Source organism: Pelobates fuscus, chromosome 1, assembly GCF_036172605.1.
Source record: "Pelobates fuscus isolate aPelFus1 chromosome 1, aPelFus1.pri, whole genome shotgun sequence".
Taxonomy (NCBI): Eukaryota; Metazoa; Chordata; class Amphibia; order Anura; family Pelobatidae; genus Pelobates; species Pelobates fuscus.
Window position 1 is genome coordinate 240,695,125 of NC_086317.1, and position 18,774 is coordinate 240,713,898.

The 18,774-nt window shown below is 41.3% G+C and overlaps 1 protein-coding gene across 1 annotated transcript; it reads right to left on the reverse strand.

Annotated features, from left to right (window-relative positions):
• Nucleotides 1-1,298: 1,298 nt before the first annotated feature.
• Nucleotides 1,299-16,296, reverse strand: HPCA (hippocalcin). Its single transcript, XM_063455845.1, has 5 exons — nt 15,860-16,296; nt 15,480-15,592; nt 12,808-13,188; nt 2,573-2,678; nt 1,299-2,236 (listed from the first exon to the last, which is right to left on the reverse strand). The coding sequence occupies exons 3-5, from the start codon at nt 13,183-13,185 to the stop codon at nt 2,139-2,141; spliced, it is 582 nt and encodes a 193-aa protein (XP_063311915.1). The 5' UTR covers nt 13,186-13,188; nt 15,480-15,592; nt 15,860-16,296; the 3' UTR covers nt 1,299-2,138.
• Nucleotides 16,297-18,774: the final 2,478 nt, after the last annotated feature.

An 18,774-nucleotide genomic window follows, 5' to 3' on the forward strand; every position in this document is an offset into this window, starting at 1 on the left:
TGAAAAAGAAAAAAGCAGTGTTGCTGATTTGCTTTACGGGTTAAGAGCATGTCCACATGTCCTTTTTTTTTTTAAAGAGTAATTGGCACTTGTATAAACTCTATTGGTAACATCTCCTGATTATGGCAGGTCCCACACATGCACCTTGTTTCCCAGTGCTTTTCTATGAAAAGCATTGGATTGGCAAGCAATCCCCAAGGGGAATAGCAACCTGTGGCAAGGAGTAAATGTATTTACTTGCAACAGAGTTTTACTTACATCACATCAGATGCGCAGGCAGCTTGTTGTGTCTTCCACTGCCTTTTCTGTTTTACGTTTGTCCAGTTTCTTACATTTCTTATTTAATTTGCACATTCTTAAAGATACTTAACAAACCATCGGCTTGTGTCTTTACTTTAAATTCGTCAGGACGATATAAGACTTTTGCACTTTACTATACAAATGTTCAACCACTGCAACACATACTGGTGATGTGATATAGAATCCCATCAGTAGCTGTCCAGGAAATATACAAACATGTATTCTTGACAATATAGTTTTAAAAGTGCTGTTTAGGTCCCCAGCCCTGCTCTCCTTACTTTAAAAAGGTGTTAAATTTCACTTTTTTTTTTTCCCCCCAGACAGTTTCATTACAACTGGCCCCTCGGAAAAGGCAGTGTTTACATTAAAAAGCCAGCAGGGACATGCTATGGACACCAAAACAACTACATTTAGCGGTAGTTGTTCTGGTGACTATAGTGTCACTTTTAGTGGATGCACTGTGGAAGGGTGCTGTTTCCGATGGGTGTAGTGTGCTGCACAATTTACCATTCAAAACAATGATACAAGACTTTATTTGTGATATAAAATCATATGGTGGACTGTTCTAGCCTAGGTTAGTTACAGATGTGAAGTACATTGTGAGTGTATGGTGCCAACAATATAAATATGACAGGTATGCAATGTAGCCCTCTAAGAGATTGTGCATTTATTACAAGTTGCATTCCTAGTGCAGGCAGAACTTGGGTTATCACCTGGACATATAGGAGAACATTTATCAAATCAAAATGTGCTGTTCTGGGACAAAGAGCCATTCTACTGGTTTCCCATGGTGATTGCTCCTTATTTAGCACTTCTTTAGCACTATGTCTTAATTAGCTTTCTTTTAACATTGATAAAGCTCACCCATAGTACCTATGTTTTACTACAGACATCAGCTGGTTGCATTGTGCACTGTGGTTCCTGTTGAAACTTACACGCAATTGCACATTCTTCAGAGCAAGATAAGCCTATATGGTGAATGAATATATATATATATATATATATATATATATACCTTTTTATATTTGAGATGAAAAGAATTATGCACTTTAATACTCTCAGATACATCTGTGGGTTTCTTTTTGGTGATGCATGTATATGGAAATTGCCCTGTCTATACATGTAATAAGTAGATAAACTATACAGTATATTAGTGTGAGGGATACATTGGCAGTGAAAGGTTAGGGACACCACCTTTCCATGCAGATGGTCTAATATGATGTTTAGCAGCTGATGCTGCAATAAAACCTATTGAAACATGATCAGAATATCCCTTACAGAGCCTCCACCCATACTGGGAAATGACTGCCATGCTCCTCCCTCTAATGAGATGAAAGATGAATGGGATCAATAGAGTGCAAATCTAGACAAGGTACTTGTAAGCTAAAAGTCTGCCCCTATCACATATAGTAAAAAGTACGTGCATAGATTTTCCCTGCATTAGTGCAACCAAACATACTGCAGATCACATCAAGGTGACTGTCGAGCAACATGTAACCAGGACTCAAAGAATACAGCTGTATCCCTAGTTGGCAGCATCTCTAACCCTTGCGGGAATGTGTCACTGGTCCCTTTCAGTCACTTTAATACCCCCACCCACCCCTAGAGCCCAAGAATTCCATGCACCCGAGTTGTCCCATTGTATCATATATAGAATAGCAAGATTTAGAGTAATAATTAAATAGGGGGTGGGTACTGGGCTGACTGGTTGGCAGTGCATTCATGTCCATCTAATGCCCAAGAGGATTCTGGGACAGGCTGCTGTGCAGAGAGGAGGGAAATCTCTCCTTGTTGCAACCTCAGGAAGAAGTGGATAATTTCAGAGTGCGTAGTAGGGCTCAGAACTGGGAGGCCGTGCTGGGATCACATTGCAGTAGTCGCACAATAGATGGGTCACTCTTGGCACCTTTAATAAACTCCTCCAGGGAGAGCTTACCTGAATTAGAAAATAAACTATAAGAGCAGGAAATAGTTGCAGGAAGAGATAACCAGCATAAAAATACATGACAAGAGCATAGAGCCACAACGAACAAGTAGATAATAAAATATGGTAAAATAATGCCAAATAAACATTAAGCATACCAAGCCGGTAAACCATCAAGGAAGCTAATTTCCAGGTGGATAATGTTTCCGGTCTAAAATTTGCAGTTCCTAGGCCAATTCTCGACAATTCCCAGTTTCGGGAATAATCCATATATTAAGCAAGAATTGGGAAATACCCTCTTCCACAATGGTGCCTTTGGCTTTGATATGCTGTATTATTACTACTCACCATCATTATTTGTGTCCATCTGTCGGAAGATTTTCTCTGTGCGTTTCTCTGGTGTAGACTCGTCCTCTGGCATCTTCATTACTGAAGAAACCATTTTATAGATAGCCTAGAAAACCAATGAGTTATCAGTCCATAATAATCAATAACAGAATAGCCAATATACTGCCATATAAGTGTACACAGCCTAATTGGAAAAATGTTCCTGCTTGACTTTTCCCATCTCAGCTATTTTGGCCTAAAATCTGAAATTCTCAGAGCAATTTCCTACATTTTTGGTTTAGTAAATATTTCTGAACATCTTGTTAAATCAGTGTCACAAGCCATGGAGATTAACGGAAAAAGAGGTCAAATTGAATTTAACATTTTCTTCTTCAACTCGGGACATCCCTACAGCATACTATTTAGTGAATAACTCCATATGAAATAAATAGTTACATTTTCATTGTTCACCAGGTTCACCAGCGTTGCAACAAAAAAAAAAAAGTCTGGATATTCTTTTCCAGATGCTTCAAAACCAAGGATCTGGAAAACATTCTCTCGGCGGACTTTCTCTGTTTAGAAAATCGTTCTGAAGTTATTGCTGATATCAGATATTTTTCCAGTAATCTTTTGAGAGTGCACTACTGCATTGTTCTATATTTAAAGTGGAAAGTTCTTCTTGCACCGAAGATGCTCCTTGTATACTTTGCTTTTCTTTTGACATCACCAGTACACTTAAAGAAATGGCTGTCAGAGGAAAATTAAGTTAAGGTCTGAAGTATTTGCAGTGTCATCAGTCACCTTTCTGGAATCAAAACTGATTCCATGTGGGGGGGGCGTGGCTAGCTGAGCTACTGAGCGGTCGCATACTTGCAGAGCTCCCGCTCCAGAGACCCCAAATCTGACTTTATCACGCCAGAGCCCCAAAACCTACCTTCTAGACACCTAGAACACCCTTCCGAGAGAGATGGGCAAAAAACACAGAAAAACGGCCCCAGCGGAGAGTCAGAAACACTGAGACATCAGGCTGTCCTTCTGCAGGCCGCCGCAGCAAGCCCGAACAAACATGGCGCCTGTGGAGCCACGCAGCTCAAGTGACTCGGAGCTTTCATGGGAGGATGAGACCCATAAAACTCATAAGACCCACAGCGGAGTGCACCAGAGAGCGGAATCCGACTCCGATCAGTCCCCATCCACTAAGGGGGACATAAAAAACCTCCTGCGGGACCTAAGAGAGGTGTGGAAAGCGGACCTCGCAGGAGTCCAGGAGGAAATAGGAGGCCTGAACCACCGCATGGGAGCAATAGAATCCCGAGAGGAGGAGAGAGGGAAACAGATTACTAACACCGACTCCCGGGTCACTGCCCTCACACACCAAGTACAACTACTTACACGCACGGTGACCTCGCTGGAAACGCGCCACCGACGAAAAAATATCAAAATCCGGGGGGCCCCAGAATCGATAGCCCAAGAAGCCTTACTCGAGTATGCCACTAAAGTCCTGCAGGCACTGGGAATCCGGACAGAAGGTGAACGGCCACCACTAGTGTCGGCCTTCAGGATTAGGAAGGCCCCCACAGCACCCGCGGACGCACCCCGTGACATCATTGTAGTCTCAAGGGACATTGCAGTGAAAACCGCAATCATGGCACGATCTAGGCAGAACCCTAATCTGGTGATCGCACACAATAGGATTTTGCTATACGAAGACCTGCCTTTCACTGTCCTACTCGAACGGCGTAAATTCGCACCCATCACCCGGTCACTCCGGGATCATGGCATAAAATACCGCTGGGGACTGTCAGGAACCTTGGTGGTATCGCAGGGGGATGCAATACACACCCTGTCGGCCACTGAAGACCATACAGAGTTTTTAAAAGGACTCAATATACTAGCACCGACCCCCCCGGAGCAGCACACGCTGGGGGACCAGAACACAGTGAACACCGCTGCACAGCAGAAACGAAGAAACAGGCCTACGGGAGACGCACACCAGAAGGGGCGGGAGGACCCCCCATAAAGAGACTCTCGTGCTCACACAGCCTACTTTATCATCGAAGCTCCAGAGTTCCACGAAACCACGGCGGAGTAATGAGGACTCATGGGGACGATATAAACTCTCCGGTTAACCCAACCCCCTTGTTCTTGTTTTTGTTTTTTTGTTTTTCCTCTTTTTGGTTCTGTTATGCTTCAACCCGTAAGAGACTCAAACGAGCCCTACCAATGGGCCGATAGTGACTGTCTCGATGCCGCACGGCACCAAAATGTCTATATTAACCCCTCAGGGACCATCAACAGTTTTTGTCACTCAGTCTCATTTAACCCACGACCCTCGCCCACACACTTAGTCAATAGGCTTATACTCATCCCACTGGGGAGGCCAGCCAATGCTACCGGGGTGCCGGCCATACCCCACATGTATGCATCATGACTCCATAAGAGTCACTAGCAAGCCCTACCAGGACAAGAACCTTAGCGGCACACAAGCCGCTATACAGTCCGACCAGTAGGGACCGCCATAGGCCCCGCAAACGGTGACTCACCCCGACACTCACTAAAATTCCAGATTAAGACCGCTCAACCATATAATGTCATTTATACTCGTTTATTACCTCTTTGGATAAACTGGTGGCAAGGCAACGGGAGATATTAATTAATATGATTGCTCACAACGTTTTAATTTTGCACTGTCTTTTTTTTTTTTTTTTTAGCTCCGTAAAGCTAGGCTTTTGTATAATATGTCCCTTCTTATGTAGAGTTACCTAAAGTTCTCCTATGCTCAGACGGTTCGACCTACAGATACCCTACCTTACTGACAGCCCAAAACGTTTAGATTTTAAATAACGCTAACTAAATTGCGTACCAAGTACTTTTCCTACAGGCTCATCTTGTTATCTACCACCGCGGATATTTACCACAGAACTTTATAGCTTACTATATAGTGCATTGTGTAGACATGTCATGCCCTTGCAAACTGATGTCCCCTGTTAGAATGTGAATATCTGCCTATGGGGCACGACACACGCATCCGTAACCGCTCAGTATGTATGCACCCAAACGCACTAACAGTCTACCCCACTATTCATGTCCAACCTGTATCATACCAAACACATTACAATATATAAACAGAGCAATGCTTGCACATCCTTAAACACCACTACGGCACACACAGCACTTGTCCCAACATCACGATATCACTCTTTTCTTATAAAAATGTGTATGTTATTTATGTTTATCACAACAGCAAAATAGACAGTTACCAAATGACTTCCTTTTACCAATAGGCTTCTGCGTAAGCCATGAAGTGAACCAAAACTGCATTGTAACTGTCTATGCTAAAATAAAGAATTAAAAAAAAAAACCTGATTCCATGTGGACACCTATCAGTGTTAATGTCATGGTAATCTGTTACATGCAGGGTTGCCACACCCACCTTATTTTCCTGGACCCGCATCACTTTAACACAATGATGCACACAGCACATGATGAGTGCTACTCTGCAGTACATAAGGAAAGAAGCCATTAATCATCGAGGAGTCCTGCAGAATATGAATTCTACATGCTGCAGGCAGCACTTTTCAGGTACTGCCCAAAGTGATATGTGTTTTGTAAAACACATGGTGAATCTGGCTCCCAAGTCCAACATCAGAAAAATAACAGACAACAAAGCCAGGGACTAGTTGACAGTTCTCTCTAAACCATGACAAAAAAAACAAAACGTACTAGGTTATTCATTAAACTGAGAATTGCCAGAAATGTATAGTAAATTTAAAATGTAAGGGCAAAATAGTAAAGCGGCAAAATTAAGCAATTGTTTGCCTTATATTTGAAGTTCACTTTGAATTTCCAACAATTCTCACTTTCACTTTAGTGAATAATCATTTTAGTGGATTCCTATATCGCCATGTGTTTGTAGGACATGTCTGACTGTTTCAGACTGTAAGGATGGCTTTGAACAGTGCTCTTGGCTATAGGCAATATTCATCATATTGTGCAGAGTGAAAACAATTAATTAATCACAGCAAGTGTCCTAAACTGAGAGTTGTGTTTAACTGAGCTCAGTCCTGCAACATATGAAGGATATTTACTGCCAAGAGAGCTTTTCAACCACAGTCATGAATCATTTCTTGCAATCCTAACTGTATTGGACAAATGTGATCACTGTATATGTATAATTAATAACCATTTTTGGGACACAATGTAAAACAAAGGCATTGTGCATGGATGTAATTTGACTGCAGCATAAACGTAAATGTATTTTAAATATTACATGATTTTTTTTTTTCGTTGCAACCCTTAAGTAAGTTGTCAAACCATTCAGAAATGGTGGGGGGCACTTTTTATAGGTACCAGGACTCGGAGTGTTCCTTTAATACTTACTGCATCTCCAGCACTGAAGCTGCTTGATCTAGGGTGTATAGGCACTGCAGTTCTCTCCTACCATCTACCCCATTGCTAAAACAATTAGCCCTGCTTGAAAACACTTCCCAAAGCAGTGTACGTGCCCCCTGTGTCACTAACACTCTGGCTTTACTGCCAGTACATCAGTGTCAGAACTAAAAGACACTTTGTTCCTATATTCCTTTAGAGTAGTGCCACACTTGCTTGCCAGAGGAATAATATCAACAACTACAGCACATACATTGCAGTTGCTGTGACAAAGATCAGATGAACTGCATGTAGTTCTTCTGCACCCCATCACCATTTTCTCAGCACATATGCTGTGTTGTCTATATAGACCTCTGTGGTGAGGAAATAATTGACAGGTAAGGAAAGGGACACTTGATTGAAAATGCAAATGTGTTAGCATAATATATAGATAGACTTTAATCATCTTAAATTTAAAATAAAGTTATTTGTACTGTGGCAGGTACATTTTTACTACCGTCTACAACATTTATATTTAGAATTCTTTCTACAGACATACCAGGTATTTTTATCTGCATGTCCTTTGCCATCACTGCCTGATTCTTTGTAACAGTTGTAATACTGCTGATCTATGGCTTGTATAATTTCATGTGAATGTCATTTGTATTAATGCTGTCTACATCACTGCTGGAATATCTTTTAACTCTATAATGCATATTCCTTCAGTAGAAATTACACTTCACGGGCAAATCAGACATGAAGGGTTATTCACTAATTTAAAATTGAAGTTGATGAAATACCAATACAAAATATAAAATTACACAATATCTGAATTGCAAAATCCATGCTAAAATAACCAAGTGATCACCATTGCTGAATTGAAGAATTTTTGAGATCAGCTTTCCTTAATTACGACATTCTATTGTTTAATAAATGATCCTGCTAGTGTTTAATTAACTGTGATCAAGTTCCTCATTGATGGGTAACATCATTAAAAAAAAAATTTTTTATATGTTGCAGCACATATTAACTTAGGAAACACTACAAAGTTGTAATGGTCGTAGTCTTATTAGATTAGTGTCAGGAATACAAACAAAAGACTATTTTGGTGACCAGCCCCCCTCCGACCGCATGGGAAAGGTGTTTTTACTCACCTGTTTTCCCACGCCGTACCAGTCTCGGCGTGTCTGGCCCTGCCTCCATGACTGATATCACTAATCTAGTTGTTTTCCAATAGGAAATATAATTAATGCATCTCTATGGGGAACGTTCAGCACCTCCATGCAGGGTGTTGAGCCGCTGAATGACTGTGCAGCACTGACACAGGAAGCACTTCTAGTGGCCACCTGAGTGCCACTAGAGGTGTTGCTAAGCATCTATGTCAACACTGCCTTTTATTTGAAGAGGCAGTGTTTACATTGAAAGGCCTGCAGGGACTGACTATATACAACAAAACCACTACATTTGGCTGTTGTCATTCTGACTATAATGTCCCTTTAAAGGGGCACTTTAGGTGGTATGACCACTTTATCTCATTGGTTGTAGTGCCTGGAGTTCACTGGAGCTGGCCCTCCATTTAGTGTTATACCATTGTTAAACAATTTGACACTAAATAAGTGTCATTGGCCACCCGGCCCCAATAAGAGGTATGGCTAAGGCAGAGACTACACACTTCTTTCTAGCCATACCAACTCATACCAGTAATTGGCACTGTGATATGATGAAAGCAGTCACCTAACATTCTCAGCCAATCATAGCCAGGGCTGTCCTTAACACGGGGCAAAAGGGGCAGCTGACCAGGGCCCAGTCAGGGCTCAGAGCAGCTGCCCCTTTAACCCTCTAGCCGCTGTGGTGTGTGCGGCCCGCGTGGAACTACGCGATGTGGAGGCTCATTGGGTGGCCAATGCTCTAAGGGCCACCCGATGGAGATGGATTTTTAGGGGCCCGGCCGCTTTGAGATTGCGACCGGCCCCCTGTGATGATGTCAGGATGCTGGGAGGAATTGACAGCTGGTCACTTCCTCCCAGCATTCACAGAGCGCCGCGCGGGAGGAGGAGAAGAAAAGGAGGGAGTCAGAGTGGGAGCTCTTACTCCCATCAGCCTGAGCCAGCCTCCTGCACTCCAAAGGTAGGAAACACATAAAAAATGTGCATGCATGTATGTCTGTTTGTATGTATGTATGCATGTGTGTATCTGTGTACCTGTTTGTATGTGTGTGTGTTTCTGTATCTGCATGTGTCCCTATGTGACCCTGTGAATCAGTATGTGTTTATGTGCGTCTTTGTATATGTGTGTCTCTGTGTCTGTTTGTATATGTGTATGTGTATGTCTATATGTGTATGTGTATCTGTGTGTGTCTGCATGTCTTTGTATCTGCATGTGTGTCAGTGTGTATCTGCATGTGTGTCTGTGTTTGTATCTGTGTGAGTGTCATTCTGTGTATTTGAATGTGTATCATTCTGTGTGTATGTGTAGCTGCATCTGTGTCTGTGTATCTGTGTGTGTGTCTGTATCTGCATGTATGTCAGTGTGTTTGTGTGTTGGTGTTTCTGTTTATCTGCATGTTTATCAGTGAATGTATCTGTGCATCAGTTAACTTGTGATATAGGTAGGGAGAGTGTGTCAGGTTGCTAGTTAGAGATGGGGGTAACCTCTAGAGGAAATATATGAGACCGCAAAAAGAAAGGTAAGATTGGAGGCAAATAGTATTTCATACCTCTCAACCTAAGCCTTCCAAGAATAGAAGCAACCCATCCACAGGTGATAAAAATAAAACATAACCTTTAATATACACATCTAAAAAGAACTAAAGTCTAATAATAAAAATGAATATAAATAAATTAATGGCTAATGTTGCTATAAGCGAGGAGAGGGGTATAAACTTTAACATACAGAGTGGTAGCTGGAAGGGGAATAAATTAATAAGAAAACTGAACAAGATCCAGTGAGGTGCCTAAAAAGCCCCCTTATATATTAACATAAAAAATCCCCCAAACAGGCTCCGATCCCCAACTCCTAATGCTGAATTCTCAGAGAGTTAGACCCCTACCCCTCACTTAACCATTAGTAACTAGTAGCTAAATATCGCTAGCCGATACTAGCTAGATAGAGCAATATAGATAAATAGGATCCACTAAGTTAAAGGGACACTATAGTCACCAGAACAACTACAGCTTATTGAATTTGTTCTGGTGAGTAAAAGCATTACCTTCAGGCTTTTTGCTTTAAACACTGTCTTTTCAGAGAAAAATGTAGTGTTTACATTACAGCCTAGTGCTAACTTCACTGCCACTCCTCAGATGGCTGTTAGCGATCCTTCCTGGGTCATGACTACCTAAAATGCATCCAAACATTTAGTATCTCCTCCCTCTGCATGCAGACACTGAACTTTCCTCATAGAGATTAATTGATTCAATTCATCTCTATGAGGAGATGGTGATTGGCCAGAGCTGTGTTTGAATTGTGCTGGCTCTGCCCCTGATCTGCCTCCTTGTCAGTCTGAGCCAATCCTATGGGGAAGCATTGCGATTGGATCAGGCTGCCACTTCTGATGATGTCAGAGGAAGTTCACAAGCAGAGGCAGCAGCTTCAGACTTGAATACGAGTAAGATTTTACTATCTTTAGGGAGGAAAAGGGGGCTTGATAGTGGTTTTAACACTATAGGGTCAGGAATACATGTTTGTGTTCCTGACCCTATAGTGCTCCTTTAAAATAATAGTGTGGTGGCTAATCTTAGATATATAAATATATTCTGCTGCAGCATCATCCCGTATCTGATAAAGCCACCCACTGCTCCAGTCTGTCCCCAATACCGGCTCTTCCAGGGGAGCATCAGTGTATGTAGGTGTGTCAGTGTGTATCTGTATGTGTGTCTATGTATGCATTTGCGTGTCTCAGTATCTCTCTATGTACGTCTGTACCTGTGCATGTGTGCATCTCTATGTATGTCAGTGTTTGCATCTGTATGTGTGTTAGTGTGTGTATTTTGTCTCAGTAATAAATGAGAGGGCTAAGTGTGTGTTTTTTTGTGTAGGCGTTGATGGCGTGATTGCATGCTAGCAAGGGGAAGGGCTAGGTCAAGGGGCCCCAATCAAATACCTGCCCAGGGTCCAATCAATATTAAAGACAGCCATGATCACAGCCACCTATTGCTGCTCATGCTAATACTTCCTCATTCGCTCAAGCAGCACAGAGGGGATGATGGTCTGCTGATGACTGATTCATTCACTCATTCATTTAGCATTAAAACATTAAAAGCAGTTTTACATTCAAAGGAAGGATGGTGCCAGGGACGCTAGACACAATAACCTCTTCAATGAGATGAAGCAGTTACAGTGCATACAGTGTCCCTTTAAGGCCTCCCTTGATAACATGAGTGAATAAACAAATCTTCAGCAAGCATAGATTGACAGAAAGGGTAAGAGATGTAGAGTGCAGAGAGTACTGTGTTACCCATTGTCTCCATATACACACAAACTGCATGAATGATCTAATGATATATACACTCTCTAACAAAAACCTGAATATATTCTAATAATAGATAATTATAATAATAAAATAATTGCTATGAAGATTTCAAGTAGATCATATTTAAAGACATTTTGCAAGGTAGTTCACTATAAAGCAGAAGTGTACCTGGCTAAATACATTGTGGATTTCCTTAAGTCGTACAGCAGAGTTCATGTGGGTAGCTTCTATCTGTGTAATGCAAGCTGTTACACTGTATTTAAAAAAAAAAATAGTGCCAGCAGAAAATGAGACATGTTGGCTAGATTACTGGATCTAGCAAAAGACATTGGGCCAACCAAACATGCTTGGGATTTGTGTTACAAAACACATAAAAAGTGTTTGTGTCTGTGCAGAGACTTTCTGCTCACTTTAGACATTCTGTACCTAATTTAGATTCCTTAAAGGATCACTATAGCGTCAGGAAAACAAAGCGGTTTTCCTGACACTATAGTGCCCTAAGAGTGCCTCCACCCTCAGGGTCCCCCTCCTGTGGCGCCTTCAGCAGCTTACCTTATTCCAGCGCTGGTGACCTCTCCTCCCCATCCGATGTCAGCACCCCCGTTCGACGTCACTGGAGCCGAATGTGCATGCGCGGCAAGTGCTGTGCGCGCATTCAAAGTGACCATAGGAAAGCATTTCTCAATGCTTTTTCTATGGACGCTCTGCACGATGGAGGCGAAATTCGCCTCTAGTGGCTGCCCAGAAGACTGCCACTAGAGGCTAGATTAACCCCAAATGTAAACATAGCAGTTTCTCTGAAATTGTTATGTTTACATGTGAAGGGTTAAAACCTGCGGGACCTGGCACCCAGACCACTTCATTGAGCTGAAGTGGTCTTGGTGACTATAGTGTCCCTTTAACCCAGTCCCTTTCCCTTCACTCAATATAAATCCTTCAGACCTCTCCCATTTCAGATCAGCCCTATTGCTTGTCTCAGATACTTTTAACTATACCACTCCTTCAGAAATGACTGCTTACTTCACACAAAGCAAGGAAATAGATAGCTACGCTGTATCTCCTTCCTTGCTCAAAAACAAAGGTTATTGATGTTTGCTCCAAAAGATGGTTATCTGTATTCAATATTCTAAAAAAGTGTACAGTTCTCCATGCACTTGCCTTTACTTTTTAAACCCTTGCTTATACCAAAAAAATGAAATTTGTCATCCAGTTTTTTACCATTCCCGTTTTGCATAAAATTTGTGTTGTTGTTATGTGCCTACTGTGTTCAAGAAAAAAAATGAAAGAACATGATATATTTATAACTCTGTTATTTTGTACTGCAACTGACATATGAAAGGTTCAATGTCAATTGTGATTGTAAGTCACTCACGTCAACACTGCATGTACACACACTGTTTATCTCCCCTCCTTTCTTTACCTGCACAATCTCCAGCATTTCATCCCGGCTGATGTAGCCATTTCCATCTAAGTCATACATGCTGAATGCCCACTTCAGTTTCTGCTCCAGCTTTCCTCTTGATGTGACACTTAGGGCAATGATAAACTCCCGAAAGTCTATGGTTCCATCACCATTGGTATCAAATGTGCGAAACACATGCTCTGCAAACTTTGAAGCATCTCCATATGGGAAGAAGTTGGCATAGATTTTCTTGAACTCTTCCACATTGAGAATGCCAGATGGACAATCCTTCAGGAAGCCCTTATACCACTCCTGTAGCTCGTGATCCGAGAATTCTGTGTTTTCGCGCAGGTCCTGCAGCATCTCGGGGCGGAGCTTGCTGTTCTGCTTCCCCATGATCTGCAAAGCCCCAAAACACGGCCATTTGCTCATAAGCCCTATAAATTCAATACTTAAGGTAGCAATTCACTATATTGGTTCATTGTAGGAAATCGACAACCAAAATGCAAAATCTAGACCAAAATGACTAAGTACTATAATATTTTCCTGTTTGGCTATTTTATACATTTTGCAGTCTGAAAGATTACTACCTACTCACTTATATTCACAACTCATAGCTTTTCCTCCAAAATCTGCAGATTAGATTTTTAGTTCACCACGATTCACTGTTGAGCAAATAAATCCAAAAGACTTGAAACCAAGTTTTAGGAACCAATACGCAACCTGTCAATGTTGATATCCAGTTATATAATTTACTAATCTTTTCCACACAATAGAACCGTTTGAAAAGGTGAATCTACAAATTACTGACTTGTAGCTCAAGCGTAAACAGAATAAACACTGGTAGGTATATTCAATAAACAGCAAACTGTAGTGAATTGAAAATATCGGATTAAAACAGCCAGCACGTCTCTAAAGCTCCAATGGTGATATATTTTACAAATCTTCTATTATGGCCTAGAGTCCCAGGCATAGGCAAACTTCAGCACTCCAGATGTTTTGGACTACACCTCCCATGATGCTTTGCTAGCATTATGGGTGTAAGAGCATTATGGGGGATGTAGTCCACAACATCTGGAGTGCCAAAGGTTGCCTATCCTTGGCCTAGACTTTGTTTTCAATTCACTGCAATGTGCAGTATAGTTATTAAATCACTGTGCAATGTTTAATCCCGAGGTGTCAAATTGTGACCTGTCAGTTGTTCCGACACTGCCATTTCCATAATTTTAAACAAACGCTAGCCTGGTTTTGGCTGGTTTTAGTGTATCCCCAATTATGTACTCTAGTAAATAGGTAAACTGTCTTCAGCTTGGATATTTAATCGCAGCTTTAACCCCTTAAGGACACATGACATGTGTGACATGTCATGATTCCCTTTTATTCCAGAAGTTTGGTCCTTAAGGGGTTAAGCGATTAAATGCATATTTATATGGCGTTCTTCTCTGACACGTTTTAACAATTCAAGTCCAATAATATGCACAATGCGAGTACTGTTTCAATTTCCTGTAAGTAAAATGGAAATTAAGAATGATCAATTAAGAGTACTTAGTGCGATTCTATTTAATGGCATTATCTATCCTGGTAATGTAACTAGTCTCTCCTATTGTAATGTTCATCCCACAGATTTATAATGCTAAATGTGTAAGCGGATTCACTTGTATGTAGGATAAAGGGGTCTATAATATGGGGCTTGTGCCCCCACTCTTGAGACACTGGTGTTTGCCTGTGTGTTCAACACACGTGTGTCATCTCCTCCTTGTGTGAAAGGGGAATTCATTACCGGCTGGCTGATCTCAGATTATCCCAGGGTCGGTTGCAGCTGTTCAGCACAGCTGGCGTGTGCAGACTCTTTGTGCACACCAAACTCAGCAGATGTGACCCTCTAGGGGGAGAGAGGCTCATGTGGGAACATTACGAGGCTTCCCTCTTGTTTAGTTGAGGGTGCACAGAGAAGCTGTCTAGTAAACGGTCACACTTACCCTTGAGAAACAAGGGATGCTCGCTTTTTGCTCCATGTGTAATCATGTGCAAATATAGTGGGCATCTAAAGTTGACGTGATCAATAAAGTATAAATAGCTATGGATAGGGTGACCTTATTGAGCAAAAGGCTCAATAAATGGTCTGCAGAGAATGTAGTGAGTTCAGGAGAAAATAGCGTGTGTTTTACAATGCTAAATCATTGATGCATAAGTACTTGGGCACACTTCCCATATGCAGATACAGAGATGTAAATAGATTAGAAAATATACGATTACGTTGTCTTTAGCTTTTGAATGTGGCACAGTCTGTATATAGGGCAGATGCTAAGGATTGCTTAATAGAAGTGACCACATGTGCATAATATTCTAACCTAGAATGCAATTGCATCTCTAATGGAAGAGGAAATCCATTAACCGTGTGTGTACTACTACGCTAATATCTCTGGTATAGGGAAAAAAGTTAGAATGATGACAGGCAGGTAATGCTATTTGTTTAACCCTTTGAGTAACAGATTGGCGAAGCAATTTGTTGGATTCATTTTTATAACCCATTTAAAGCTCAAATGTTGACTGGTGGCTGGAAGAAAAAATATAACATTTTATTTGAAAAGTAAGGTCAAAGCTATTGCTTTATTTAAGAAATGCATTTAAGATTTAATTACCATCTATATGTGCATACATGTATACGTATATATATATATATATATTACCGTGTCCCAATGTCCTGTGCCCGGATCAGGCTGTAATCTTCCAGTGCCGGTATAAACAGGTATATAAATGCCAGGAATACCCCTGTATGTCCAGTATCTGCTTTTAGGTGGTGCTGTGAAAATAAAGCTATATTGAAATGAAATATTACTTAAATCCTGTGCTGTTAGGCATAAGATGCTACCACAAGATTTGTTATGCATAGATAGACTGCCAGTGACATACTGCTCTCTATATGACATACAATTAAATATGAATGTGATTTGTGAGGGGACACACACACATTATATAGAGAAAGAGAGATGCAGAACTCTTTTTGTATATATATATTCACAGAGTTCTGACTCTCAGTATGTCTATAGGTATATGGATATAGTATTACCTTGTCCCAGTGTCTTGTGCCCGGATCAGTGTTCTCTCCCAGTGTCCCGGTAGAAACAGGTAAATAAAAGCCAGGTATAGCCGGCTATGTCCGGTGCCCGGTTTGGGTGTCCCTGTGTTTCCGGTGCCGGTTGGTGTCTGTCTCCTTGTATGACAGCCCCGGTATATCTGTATTGCTCTCTCCCTCCCTGGAGTAGTTGAGCGGATTGTGCAGCTTACACACCGGCCGGGATCTAACACTTGCAGCAACCAGGGGGGCGACTACTACACACAGATATGTATGGACACCGGGCTCTGGGATCAGATTGGATTACAGCACAGAAGATACGTACCGATTACTGAACAAATTTACAAAAATAAACAAAACACATGACCTAAACCCGATCGGAGACATAACAGCCATAGAGCTGGAAGATGGTCCTTACCCTCAGTGCCAAATGGAACAGGCCAGCTCTCAGCACGGAATGAACGAGTCCATACACTGACAGTGTAGAGGTACAGCGCTGTGTGTCTTGTGTGTAGCTCGGCCAAGCATCCCGGGTAATCATCAGCACCCAGGACAACACCTGATTCCAAGCTGATAGACATCTGTGCATCTGGCCTTCTTTTTATCTCATACTATACAGTCTGACTCTGTGTATTGTATACTGTAGAGATCTAAAAATAATGTCACTTCTCACTTGGAACCCTGCAATATCCAGTTCTTTTCGAATGTTCTGTAAAGATGGGATGAGCATAGGTCAATATCAGTTCTTTTCATTAGAATGTTCTGTAAAGATGGGGTGAGCATATGCCAATATTAGTTCTTTTCATTAGAATGTTCTGTAAAGATGGGGTGAGCATATGCCAATATTAGTTTTTTTCATTAGAATGTTCTGTAAAGATGGGGTGAGCATATGCCAATATTAGTTATTTTCATTAGAATGTTCTGTAAAGATGGGATGAGCATATGCCAATATTAGTTTTTTTCATTAGAATGTTCTGTAGAGATGGGATGAGCATATGTCAATATCAGTTCTTTTCATTAGAATGTTCTGTAAAGATGGGGTGAGCATATGTCAATATCAGTTCTTTTCATTAGAATGTTCTGTAGAGATGGGATGAGCATATGTCAATATCAGTTCTTTTCATTAGAATGTTCTGTAAAGATGGGGTGAGCATATGTCAATATCAGTTCTTTTCATTAGAATGTTCTGTAAAGAAGGGGTGAACAAATGTCAATAACAGTTGTGGGGAGAGAAGAAACAGACAGTAATAATTGACTGTTGGGTCAGCTATGCATGCTTTTGCAAATCTGCCCCAAGTAGTTGGTTGCCAGTGAATAACTGTTATGCTTCCGTCAAAAAATGTTTCTCCATATATGCAAATGTTCTCATCCATCTAAGCATTTGGTTCCTTTAGTAATTCAGCTATGTGGCGGTGATTAAAGGTTTTCAATCAGCTGTGCTAGTGTAGCTAGCAACAAACAACTTTAGCTGAATGGTACATGGTGACATTGGCATCCCTGGACTCGGTTCCAGACTGCCAAATGTCAATTCTGTGCAAATATTATATCAATCGTCAGTCCGCTGTGAGCGTAAGCAACTGATGTAATGATCTCCCGTGGATGGAGTGCTCCTGCAAGGGGAAGTTTCCTCTTCCTCCCTCTTTGCGATCCATCTGCTTCCCTCCATTAACAAAATATACAAAAAAATAATTAACTAAAAGAAGGGCGCTAAAATCAGATAATCTACCTAATAAAAATAATATATAACTACCGTGTAAACTCAAACACTAAACTACTTAAACCCCCTCCTCCTTTTTAAAAAAAATGTTTTCTCTCCCCTCCTTTTCCTTTATCTCTTCCCTCTTTGCCATCTACTTTCTATCCCTTAACACTCCATCTCCACACCTCACTTCCAAAAGATAACCACCTGATTTCCTTACCCAAAGGCCCTCTTTAAAACACGATTACCTAAACACTCTGTACGCAATAGGACATCATCAGTTCGAACACAATTGTTCACTATCACACCAACCATCACGGCCCTGAAGAGGCCCCTAGCGCTGGGAGACCCGAGGCACACAGCCGCACTTCCACAACTTAAGGCCCAGACCAAATTCTCGCAAATTATGGCTCAACTCAGATATAATGTAATAATATAAATTGTTTACTGTACCCCCACAAGACATTCAAACTAACTGTGAGAAAATTGTTAAATAGTTCACGTGATCTATGTAACACGCTCTAGTTTTCCCTTTTCTGTTTACCAACCTAAAAAAAAAAATCAAATAAAGATTGTAAAAAAAAAACCACCAAAACATTTATAAAAGAAATATAATCAGAGCTGCACCTTAAAATGTGTAATAAGCTCAAAACAAATACAATTATGCTCAAATGTTTGCATACCCTTGGAGAATTGGTAATAAGTGTACCATTATTAAAGCAGCACTGTCATGCCGAATCCCGTTTTTTTTTTTTAACCCCTTTCCCGTCTCCACTACATCTAACTGACCCCCTAGTCACCCCCAAATGCCCCTAAACCCCCCAGATTACCTATTTATTAATCTGTATTTTCTGCCCTGATCTATATTCAGGGCGCCGCCATCTTTGTGTGGGTAGGTGAAGTCCCGGTGGGACACGTCATCTGCCCACACTAGAGAGCACTGAGATTCCCGCACATGCCCAGTGAAACACCTGGACATGCGAACGGGAATTTAATCTATTCATTCATTCATCAGACAGACGAATGAATGAATAGAAAAAATCAGACGAACAAACTAACACTGAGTATCAGTGTTCGTTTGCTCGTTCGGTTTATTACAAGGAGGGAGCTACCGGCACGCAGCTCCCTCCTTGTAATAAGTACAGATAGAAGCGGTGGGGAGCAGTGCTCCCCACCACTTCATAAGCCCCCCCAGGTCCCCCCTCACTCT